The following is a 13165-nucleotide window of genomic DNA, read 5'->3' as shown; positions in this document are numbered from 1 at the left end:
AAAATAACATGTACATCAAAGCTCATTTAAATGTTTTCAGAGAGGGAGATTCAGCACCATTACCATAAAAATGAATGTTAAATAAAGATTGGAAACTTGCAAGCATCATCTTCTCTAGGGTCATCAGCACTTGTGAACTCTCAAAAGGATCCCTTTTTGGTCATTCACTGCTATGCAGCCAAATGTCAATAGATGCCAATTCAGATAGAAAATAATATACAACTAAACTCAAATCATAAAGCATGCCATGGCTACTGTTCTCTGCGGGTTAAATAAGCAAACATAAAATACAAATTTGAATGTCAACACAGCCGATCAACTAGTCCAACTGAAAAAGAAATATGTAAATTAATATTAGACTAAATCATAGCTCTTTATTACTCTTGATATTTGTCCAATCAAGCATCTTAACAAATCTTATAACATTTTGATAATCTGAAATAAAAATATTTAACCCTGCAATGATAGTATTTGTAATACCACACATACTGTACTACAATATAAACACATGTCAACCGATTTCAGTGTCAAAATTTTAAAAATACAGTGTATTTAAAAAAAATTAATACAAAAAAAAAAAAAACATCATAAACATGCTTATTGTTTAAAAATCTCTTCAATGTTTGTTATTTTATTCTTAACAATTAAATTTTCTATATATGCTTGTTAACTGTATAGTAATTTATAGTCCCCATTTTTCCCACCCTTAAAGAAACAGCAGTTATTTAAAAGGAGAAAAAGTGAGGACTACTATTCATTATGCTGACAGCAGGACAAACTTTGCCTTCATGAGTTGCACTATTATTGAACTACTTTCAAAGAATGGTCTTTCTAAAAAGGTTAACCTTTAATTTCAGTCTAAAAGAAAATAAAACTTGATTTACAAACACAATTCCAAGCTTCACAGTGTCAGTACAATGGTTTTTATTCTCAGAGCAGAACAAAGTTTGTGATTGCGATTGTTATTTGGTTTTTAGGAGCATTAGCAAATAAGGCCATATTGTTCCGGGTATATGCAGTGGTCATTCCCTGACCTTTCCGCATCCTTCGTATTTGGTGGTCATGGGCTCAAACCCCGGTCTACATCAAGAAGCGTGTGCTACGCACTGCTGCTCCTGCCCACCTGGCTGTGGAGGTGCCAACAAAGTTTGCCTTCATAATGAGTTTCATTAGAATGCCCTTCTTTTATGCAGGAAGTAGAGAGAAAGTAATGCCACGAAGCTCTCACAAATAACTCTGGGAAAACCGTAAAAATAATTTCAAAACCTATATCAAGTAAAAATTTTATATTAAGGAATGTATTAAAAATTACATTTTTTTTTATCTTCTATCTTCTGAAAAACTTTGCAAGAGCAGGAGTAAATGCTGTAGTTAGAATGTAATACTGAAAGTTATCTTGCTGGGTTGGATTTATCTCCCCCCACAATAGGAAAAGCAACATTTATTTACTTGTTCACTTGCATTTGCTTACATGCCCTGTCTGTTTTTTGTGAAGACTACAAACTAGCAGGAATTAGGAGTTAAAAGACACCACTTTCATCTGACAAGGGACAAGGTCAAACATTATTTGGAGTGATCAGGGTTGCCAATAATCAGTAAATGTTTGACTTTATACACAATTTTAGGTTTCCTGTAAAGCATATTTCTTTTAATTGAAAAGAAATGATAACAATAAATAGCAGTACAATTATATAAAGTGGCAGAATTTACATACATTACAATGTAAATAATTTTGGATTTTCATTTTTTATTATAAAGCAGCTGATAACAAGAACCACCATTCACTGTATCAGTAATACACATTTCATCAGGTCTAACAGATCATAAGTTGGAGAAGCAACTACTGTCTAGACCATTGTTTCTCAACCTGTGTTCTGCGGCACATTGGTGTGTCACGAGTATGCTTCAAGTGTGCTGTGGAAAATGCAACTAAAATAAAAATTAATTCAAATAAAAAATTTGTTTATTTACTCTTTACTGATCAGAGTTCCTTCCTGCAGTCAATGTGATGTCACGTTTAATTCCAAGTACTAGATCTGTTCATCTTTTGATTATTAGTACCAGATCTGTTCATTTTTATTCACCTTTTGATTCCTAGTACATACTAGAATTGCTCACCTTTATTTGGCTATTCTTATCACTTGAGTCTCTCCCAGGCACCCCATAGTGCATTTTGCACGCAAAGCATAGGACTACGAATTAAGTGCAACTTGTAAGCACAATAGTAAGAAATTTCCTTTGTGTTTTAAAAGTACTTTTTGTGTTTTTATCTCTAAAATGTCATATTCAGTTAATTTGTATAGAACAGGTATTTTCAATTAACTGTATTAATTTCTAGAAATAACAAATTTTTTTTAGAAATTATTAGTGATGGATAAATATTTAGTGAAAGAAAATCAGAAAGGAAAATTGATAACAACGAGCCGGGAGAAAATGACAAAAACAAAAACGAGAAACCATCAAAGAAAACAAGGTACAGAATTTTATAATATGGCTAAAATATCTGATAGAGCACCAAACTGATAGCACACACAATAAAAATAAATCTCACTTGATTGCAGAAAATGATTTTACCAGCATGTCGGGTAATCACGAAAAGTATTTTGGGAGATGAAGTGGGAAAAAAAATTATGACAGTACCACTTTCGAACAGCACAATTAGCAGGCATATAAAAGAAATGTCCAATGATATTGAAGAACTGGTTGTTCTTCAATATCATCGGACAAGTACAATTACTTATTATGCATGAGGAAATGCTCATATTTTTCTCACTGAAACAATTAGAATTTTGTGATTATTTAAGGGATGAAATTTGGTGCTGTAAATTAGCTTTTCTAGCAGATTTATTTGCTCAGCTAAATAAGTTATATATCAGCACGCAAGGCTCAGAGGAAAATTTACTCACTTCTACTGACAAGTTGTTCGCCTTTAAAGAAAAGTTGAGTATATGGAAAAAATATGTAAACGAAAAAAAATTCAGAAATGTTTCCCTTGACTGCCAAAATGAATTATACTAAAATAATTAATGTAATAAGCAAAACATTAGAGCTGTTACAGACAAAAATTGAGCATTACTTCCCATCCCTTGATACCAAAAAATATTTGTGGGTAAGAAACCCATTAGCAACAAGAAACCTTCCAATATTAGAAATTAATCTGTGAGAGGAAGAAGAATTGGATGAGATCCGTAGTGACCAGTCACTGTAAATCCACTTTAATAACACTAATATTAGCAATTTTGAATTTTGGATCAAAATTCAAAATGAATTTCCACGAATTTTGGAAAAGGCAATTAGAATTTTATTGCATTTTTCTGCTTCCTACTTGTGCGAAACAGGGTTTTCTGCTTTAAACAAGATTAAATAAAAAAAGGGAGAGAAACTAAAGTTGGTAGAAGAGGAGCTGAGAGTAAGCTTATCTTTGTATTAAAAACCTGTGTGCCTCCCATCAAACCCAACCGTCTCACAGATTAAAATGTTATAATTGTAAATTTTTTTGTTTTTATATAATTATGTTAATTTTCTTTTAAATTTCATGTATGTTCTTTTAAATAATTTCTTTCCTTTTAAATTTATTTTTAAAATTTCTTTTAAATTTCATATAATTCACATATGTTCAAAAAAGAGACATTAAAAGCATTTAAAATAAATATTAAGTGTTTTTTTAAATATAACCAACAGAAATAACTTCCAGTTTGTGAATATATGTATATATATATATCCAATATTTTAAATTAAATAAAATAAAACATAAGCCAGTAGTATGGCAAAAACCGTAGAGCGAAAATTAACATAAAAATAACCCAAATAAACAAACGAACGAAAAAAAGAGTAGACATAATAGTAGCCCGATAACCCTTGTATAATTTCGAGTTTTAAATCCGATTAATAAAAACTATACAATTTTTAGGATAATGCCAATTATATAATAATTTAGTGGTACCCCCCCCCCCCAGTTTGTGAATATATGTGTATATATATATATATATATATATCCAATATTTTAAATTAAATAAAATAAAACATAAGCCAGTAGTATGGCAAAAACTGTAGAGCGAAAATTAACATAAAAATAACCCAAATAAACAAACGAACGAAAAAAAGAGTAGACATAATAGTAGCCCGATAACCCTTGTATAATTTCGAGTTTTAAATCCGATTAATAAAAACTATACAATTTTTAGGATAATGCCAATTATATAATAATTTAGTGGTACCCCCCCCCCCAGTTTGTGAATATATGTGTATATATATATATATATATATATCCAATATTTTAAATTAAATAAAATAAAACATAAGCCAGTAGTATGGCAAAAACTGTAGAGCGAAAATTAACATAAAAATAACCCAAATAAACAAACGAACGAAAAAAAGAGTAGACATAATAGTAGCCCGATAACCCTTGTATAATTTCGAGTTTTAAATCCGATTAATAAAAACTATACAATTTTTAGGATAATGCCAATTATATAATAATTTAGTGGTACCCCCCCCCCCCCCCCGAGAGGTACCAGTTCCAAAAGACGTGAAATATGTCTATTCTTTTTTTCGTTTGTTTGTTTATTTGGGTTATTTTTATGTTAATTTTCGCTCTACAGTTTTTGCCATACTACTGGCTTATGTTTTTTTTTATTTAATTTAAAATATTGGATGTATTTCAGCTTCATATGGAGGAATTGCATGTCGCTGCCTCTAATGAACGCCTAATTATTTATTTATTTATTCACTTTATTATAATTTAATTTATGTCAATATTTAATTTAATGATAGTGTATATATATATTATTTATAATTCACATGAGTATAATAGTGATTGTAGTGTGGTGCAAAATTTTAACGTTTTCAGAAAAGTGTGCCGCAACAACGAAAAGGTTGAGAAACACTGGTCTAGACTATTTCCTTGTACTACAATTCTTAACCCATTTACTGTTGTTAATGAGCTTGAAGTTGTGATACAAGAATTGCTAATGTGTGTTAGAATTTCTGTACATTGTCTTCACTTGGTTCTATTTTCTGAATGCCACCTTGTGGGATATGTTTATATTGTCAGTGATGAAGTGGGCCCCCTTCTCACATCTAACAGCTTTATGGCTCTGAGAGTGAGAGAGAGCAAGCGAGCGAGCATTTATTTGCAAATCATCTTGTGCTTTTTTCAGAATAATTTGAATTATTTCATAACAATTACTGCTATTAAAAGAATGTTGGAAGCCTCAAATTCTGAGTGTCCCTCTTTCAGTGCTTATGCTAATACACTGCTTCCATTATAAACAATGGAGAAAAAATTAATTTTAAATATTTTAATAATTTTATATTTTAAACTTTTGATAATTTATTTAGCTAAACAACTTTTTGAAAATAACATCATCATTCTCCATTGGGAATATCTATTTGTAGTCACTTAAACTTCTAAAGTTGAATGTTCAACTTCTAATGTTGAATGCTCAGCATTATCTTTTCCCAGATTTCTACATAAGAAGGTAAGATTAATTCATACACTTGAGTTAATCTTAACTTCTAATCCTTTCCATAACTGCTTTCTCAGAATCAAAAACACTAGTTTCTCGCTTTTGCTCTCAGAATTATTTTTCTTCCTGTTAACTCTGGTAATAAGAAGTTGATATTATTCTTGCCATATTATTTCCTGAATATTACAGAAATTGAAGTACAATAGCAATATTTTTTTTTTTTTTTTTTGGTTTCTCTTCAAATAATTTATGGCTCAACAGTATTTTCAGTTCTAATAGCCTTTGGTATTTGAGTTACCAGTTACAAAAAAAAAAAAAATTTAAGAACAAGGAAAGTACTTGTATGCATTCATTTGAATGACTTCAGGAATTGAATTCCATAGAATACAAGTTCTTAACCTTTTGGGACCATTGACTTTCTCTTCTCATTAACTGTTTACAAATCCTTCTTTTGCAACTGGAAATCTTTTTTTTTTTATTAATTTCAAATAATAAATTTCATTGAAAATTTGGAAAAAGAAGAGCTTTTTATGGTGTTCTCAAAAATTAACATTATCTAGAATAGATATGTTTTACAACGGAATATGTAATATTTTTCTATTACCCCTACATATAATATGCACACCTGAACTAGAGAGTGACAAACACCATAGTCTGCTGTTTTTCATGTATATACATATACACAATGTAGCGATGTTGCTGAAATGCCTGTATTTAACTGGGCTGAAAATGCATACAAGAAAGTGAAATGCAAAATTCACTGTATACCAAATTTCAACAGAATTTGCTCAGCAAGAAAGGAACTGCTACATGCTTGCAGACAGAAAGTGATGATAACAGATGCATCCACATTGTTGCAAGGTGCACCTAAAATAAACACTTCTTATTCTCTAATTACTAAATATTTATGTGGTGTTCATATTGCAGTGTTCTATAAGATATGAAAACAATTTTAAGATGAGCTACAATTTATCTTTCAAAACAGAAATGATTTTTGATCATTATAATAACAAAAGAAATAATTTTCAAAAAAAAAAACAATACAGGACGTGATCTATTAATTTCAGGTTTTTCTCTTCATAAGCAAAGAATCCCTAGCTACTTTTCTTTCTTTGCAACCTTAAGCCAAAGATTTCTCTGGAATCTGCCTTAGCATGCCTAACTCCAAGTAATTTATACTTTCTGTGAGATCTCATGTCCCCCTGACAACTTATAATCATCCTATGCATTTTTATTCTCTGCCACTGAGCTCATTAGTTCAACTGGCATCTATTTTGGTCCAAACTTTGAATAAATACTTCACTATTAGCATAAAATATTTACAAGCTTCTAGGATTACTTCCCACTTGGCATTTTATATTTTTTAAAAGCAAATATTTTGTCCCATTAAAAATAATTTTCAGAATATCTAAAACCACTAAATACCTTTGCAAAAACCCTTTTCTTGATCTTTGGTAGTTATTTGAATAAATTCCACAAAAATATACTAATCTCTGCTACCTAGTGGTGCCTTTAATTGAAAATTCTTAACATGTGTTGAAACACTGCTGGTATCAAATCAAGAATATTGTTATCTCTAACATGTTGGTATAGAAAGCAATCATTCAGCAAACCCAAACATGTTCTGCTACTGATTGAATAATCAACTCACAAATTCTGATCACTATCTATAATATGGATGCCTTAACTAGGAAGTGACAAACACCATGGTCTACTGTTTTTCATTTTATTGTGAAAAACAGCAGACATATACACAATATAGAGATGATAAGAATCATCTCTATATTGGATGATCTGGATATATATATACACTATGTAGAGATAAGAATTATGATTTGCCAGCCCACTGTTTGTACAAGGATTCAAAAAAAAGATTTGTATTCACCTAGTACTTGTGACAAGGTTGAAACAAACACCATGTATTGCTCTTTTTCAACAAATTAACCAGACAAAAAAATTACACATTTTTGCCACCTCTCAATACACTCAATACACTTCTGCAGGACAGTTCTGTAGAAGTCCTCTAACTGTCCCTTCAAACCAAGATGCGGCAGCAGAAATCACCTCATCTTCTGCAGTAAAGTGTTTTCCACAAAGAAAGGACTTCAGGGAACGAACAAGGAAGAAATCTGAGGGTGCAAGGTCAAGGGAATAAGCGGGATGCTGCAATATTTCAACTCCACATTCATAGGCACATCTCACTTGCAGCATGCAAGGAATGTGTGGGGAGGTTATTGTGGAACAGGCACACACCATTTGACAGTTTTCCATTAGACCTATAACACTTTTTTTTCTTTTATAGCAGCATGTAGCTCTAGGAGGTTGGAATAATGCAGCCCTTTTGAAGGTAATCTGTGAGCTGACCCCAAAAAATAAAAATAAAAGCATCATTTTGCTAGCACTTGGATGCTGAATGCTTTCATTATTTTGACATTTGTTTAGTTTCAGGATCATAGTGATGGCTCCAAGTTTCATCCATGGTGACTAGACAACATTTCATGTGCACAATGTGCCCTTTTCTTCTTCTGATAATGGGTCAGAAGTTTGGGAACTGATCTAGTAGACACTGTACTCATATGCAACTGTTGATGTTCTCCACAGACCCTACACTAATTTGAAGCTCTGCAACTAGTTTTTTGACACTAATATGGTGATCTTCCAAGGTTACTGCCTCAATTTTTGCAACACTTCTCTCTAGGTGCCCCCGTAGCTAGGTGGGAAGGAGCAGCAGTGCGTAGCACACACTTCTTGATTAGACTGGGGTTCGAGCCCGTCACCACCAAATACGGAGGATGCAGAAAGGTCAGGGAATGACCACCGCATATCCCGGAGCAATATGGCCTTAGTTGTTAATGCTCCTAAAAACCAAATAACAAACAAGCAACACTTATTTTTGTTATAGCAGTTTCTGTAACAGAAGAGAGTGTTGCAAAAATTGTTTTTACAATTAGACTTAAAACACTTTAACAAAAAAAAATAAGTTAATAGAATTAAAATAAACTAACCTTTTCATACTCTCTCTTAATTTTCTTAACCTCTTATTTACAGTTGGACTGACAGAAGAAGATGATGATGATGATGACACAGAGTCTACATTTCCAACTGTAGTTTTGTTGGGACTGCATGATCGACTTGGGGATGGATCCTCCAGTAGGGAAAGCTGAGTTTTTGGAGATGCTAGACAAAATTGAAGAATATAAAAATGATATAATAATAATACAGGTAGTTCTCTATTTATGACAGGGATGTGTTCTTAGAAACCATGACACAAATTGCAAAAACTTAAGTAAATATATTTTCTCACTGAAATTACTGGTATAAACAGTGGATTTATTCATATAAGATACTACTATCTATTCCTAATCCAATATATTTTAGGAATTTTCACACATTGCCAATTTTTGTCTAACTTACACTGTATTGGCTGCAGCAAGTCTGGAATGTGGCAGTCACTTTCAGTCCATTGGTTGTAATGGTGAAATTGTGTTTGGATGGCAAAATTACAGCCTGAACAATATCAAGAAGATCACTCCAAGTTCACATGTTTGGATGCATTATCTAGCAGAAGCAATGTTTTGTGTCCTGTTTTTTTTTTTTTTCTCCCCCCCACACCAAATCCTCAACAAAAGAAAGTAGAAAAATGTGAAGTTATCTAATCCTGGAATAAAGTAGTCTTCATCCAGAGTTTCATCCTTAATTCTCTTGCTTTCATAATTCTGGGAAAACATGAATGTCCCAATATGGATGTTGTTACAGTGGAAATTTGCAACACATAATTGAAAAGTTGTTAAAAAACATTGATGTTACTGCAGTGACATCAATATTTATTAATAAATTATATAAATACCTTTATCATAATATAAAGCAACATATGGATTTTAAATAAAATTTAGTTTTCCAATTAGATAAATAATTCCTACTCAAGATATATTTAAGATGAATTTAAAATAATTTCCTTTTGGAGGTCAAGTTTTCAATCATTACACAGCAACAGAGTGAGTAACGAGGAAGTAGGAGAAGAGAGAGAGAGAACATCAGTAAAAGAACTAAGATGAAGACAGAACTTCATAGGACATGTTTTGAGAAGAGAAAGCATGTTGAGGAAAGTGACTGAGGGGAAGCTGTGTGGGAAGAGAACTGTTGGGAGAAGGAGAATCAGAATGATGGATTGGCTGGGAAGAGGAAATTATGCAGGAATTAAAAGGAAAGCACAAGATAGAGAAGCATGGCGTCAGTGGAGCCCTGAACCTGCCTAAGGGCAGAGACTTGAAGACAAAGCAACAAACATTTTAAAAATTTACTAGAAAAATATATGTTGATAATGTTTAAGTCATCAAAGAAATTTACAATAATATGATGAGTTACTCAGCAATCTATCAATGACAAGCAGCATTAACCACTTTGACAGCTTAATACCAACAAATGAACATTTTTAAAATTAAGATACATTTTAAAAAGCCAAATAAAATATTTTAAGTTACTTTTAATTAACATATAATTTTAACACGTTTATGCAGAAAACCGAGTGAAAATTCGCTATAAAAAATGAAAAAAAATTATAAAAAACAATACTCATAACCAAATTACAGGTTAAAAAATGCATAAATAATGAAAACAAGAAATTGAGAAAACTTTTTATATTATAATATATAGGCTGCAGTACTGTGAATGAATGGTTTTTATTTTGAAATATCAACTGAACAAATTGATAACTTTATGGGGGGGAGGGAAACAACTTTATTTAATAGTACACCTAATTTTGTTTTTACACGTTAGATACGTTCCTGAAAAATACGTGTAAAAAAAGACATTGTATTTATGGAAGAAAAGAAGATTGGTTCCGGATCTAAAAAATCAGTAAAAATAATTTAAAAAAAAAACACATAAAAATATTTGTTTATTATTTCATTTCAACAAAATAAACATGTAATAATATGTAATGAAAATGTATTAAAGTAAATTTGTATGCATATGAAATGAAAAAAATTCTTCATGAACAAAAAAATCTGTTTTACACATAAGATTTTATTCATTTTCACTTTCTGATAATAAACGACACATACGTTTGCGTACAACTGGAATATCACTTCTATCACTAGAAATGTTGTGGATATTGTCTTCTTCCTCTATTAATGAAATTATTTCTGTGATCTCTTCAGCAAAATCAGCACGAGTCTCCTCTGGTGCTGATGTTTCACTGGTTTTACGAACAAATTCAGTTATTAATCGTTATGTTCGTGTTTTGGTTAGGCCGTTATATAATTCTCAGTAAGAGGCTGTCAACAACTTCAGTTCATGTTGAAACTTCCCAGCGTGTTCCTCATTAGGGTCATGTTTGACAAAATGATTACCTAATTTTCTGGGCAGTTCCAGACCTTCTTTTATTAAATCTGCATTTAGAACAGGATCATTTTCTTCATTATCACTACGTTCTGTGCGATAAGGAGTCCCAAGGACAACCTCTAATATTTCATCTTCGCTTAGGGCTTTGTCGGTTAACAATTCATCAATATCTTCAAACAACAGATCATTAGATCATCGAATCCTTCTAGACCAATTTTGTGTGCCATTGTAATGATGTTGGGAAATTCGGTCATATTAGGGATGATGGAATCTTTGCTTTTTACACATTGTGGCCAAACCGCTTTCCAACGTGCATTTAAATTTGCTGGTTTTAATTCAGTTAACGCTAATCCAACTTGATTAGAATTTCTTCCACACATCAATGACTGTTAGTGTTTCACATTCAGTTTGTCCAAAACGTGTTGGAATGTTCGTTTTACGTAGTATGTTTTAAGTGTCGCAATTATACCTTGGTCTAACGGTTGTATCAAAGATGTAGTATTAGGTGGCAGAAATAAAATTTGTACGTTTGGGTGTTCAAAGACAGGATGGCCGGGTGCATTGTCAAGAATCAGAAGAACTTTAAATTCGAGACCTTTCAAATTCATATAACGTCTGACTTCTGGGACGAAACATTTGTTGAACCATTCTGTAAAGACAGCAGTGGTCACCCAGGCCTTCTTGTTTGCCATCCAGTGAACAGGAAGTTTATTGATATCTACACCTTTTCATTGAACGTGGATTTAGGGCTTGATTTACCAGCAGTGGTTTCAACACACGATCTCCTGAAGTGTTGGAGGAAAATAATAAGGTCACACGATCCTTAGCTACCTTAAAATCACCAGCAGTTTTCTGCAATTCGGCTACATACATTCTGTTCGGCATTCATTTCCAGAAGAAACCAGTTTCATCTGCATTCCACACTTGATCAGGAGTGTATCCTCCATCTTCAATAATTTTTGCAAGTTCCTGTGGGAATACTTTAGCAGCCGATTCATCTGAGTTTCACCTTTAATTTTTATATTATGAAGAGCATTCCTTTTAAGAAACCCTGTCATCCAACCTGTACTCGCAGAAAATTCATACTTTCTGTTTAACTGAGATGAAGTGCTTGGCTCCTTTTCTTTAATCTGTCTGTAAATTCTTAGTGCTGTTTGCTTGATGGCATTTCCATCTACTGGTACTCTTTTTTTGTGACTGATCTTCTATCCATATTACCAGAGCCTTTTCCATTTTTTCCTTGACAATATCTCTTGTATATGATGATGAATTAACACTTACTTTTGTTCCAGAACATATCGACTTCCTAATTGCAGCTTCATTTTTCTTAATAGTTCTTATGGTAGCTTCATGTACACCAAAATGCTTTCCTACAGACGTAGCCCCTTGTCCAGTTGCAAGACGATCTAAAATTTGAATTTTAAGTTCCAAAGAAATTGCTTTCCTTTTCATTTTGGTAATAGTCGAATTATTCAACATTATATAAGGGCTACCGAAAAATATCTCAGTTATAATTAATAAAAAAGGTATGAAAAATTTGTAAACTTACAATTTATTGACTATCGGCAAAATTAATAAATTTATATATGCACAAATTTCATTAAAGATTCTTTCACTTTGAAATAGAGCTTACTACTAAATGTCTTCCGAAGATACAATGCACGAATACCGTAGATGTGCACCAAAAATTCAATAAAAACGTTGATGTTTCATAGATGTACACATTGGTAAACAAAAGTACGCGTTTCAAAACGCACACACTAGCTGTTATCCAATCTATTGGTGCGTGTAATATAGAAATGATACTAATATGCCACAAATAAAAAAAAATTTTCTTAGAATTTAGGCAAAAAAAAATTCTTAGAAATCGTGTTAAATCAAAATGACTCATGTAAAAAGAGAATGAAATATTTATTTTGAATTCGTGTTAAATCAAATTTGTGTAAAAAAAGTTTGTGCAAAAACAGAATTAGGTGTATAAATAATGCAGTTTTTGATAGTTTACTTTTTAATCCATGAGATGGCATAACAAATTTTCATCAATCGCTCTAATTTCATGTGGGATCTCTTTTAATTCAGCAATATTTGAAGGCAATTACAAAGAACTCCTTCCTTCAGATGTCATCACTATTCCAGCTGGTCACAAATATTCTAAAGAACTGCATGAAATGAAAAATTATTTTGCAGTTTGCAGGTTTTGGCAATACTAGTTGCAACTTCTGTCTATCTACACTTCCACCTTTGTTACAACCTGATGGCTCTATTGCCTCCTCAGCTAGAGATAAAATTGACTTCTTAGCATCCTACTTTTCTTCGAACTCTTATATTGACCTTGGTAAAACACCTCCTACCAA

The 13165-nt window shown here is 32.0% G+C and overlaps 1 protein-coding gene across 3 annotated transcripts in view; it reads right to left on the bottom strand.

Annotated features, from left to right (window-relative positions):
- Positions 1-13165, bottom strand: part of dmpd (F-box protein dampened) — a 158255-nt gene that overhangs the window by 8183 nt on the left and 136907 nt on the right. For all 3 annotated transcript variants that reach the window (XM_090388227.1, XM_090388228.1, XM_090388229.1), the window contains exon 6: positions 8474-8645. In XM_090388227.1, the coding sequence (XP_090244353.1) occupies positions 8474-8645 (172 nt within the window). The remainder of the gene's footprint in view (positions 1-8473; positions 8646-13165) is intronic.

The sequence above is a fragment of the Mastigoproctus giganteus genome, chromosome 14, assembly GCF_048544385.1.
Source record: "Mastigoproctus giganteus isolate SK-2022 chromosome 14, ASM4854438v1, whole genome shotgun sequence".
NCBI lineage: Eukaryota > Metazoa > Arthropoda > Arachnida > Uropygi > Thelyphonidae > Mastigoproctus > Mastigoproctus giganteus.
This window is presented reverse-complemented; position numbering and strand designations above follow the sequence as displayed.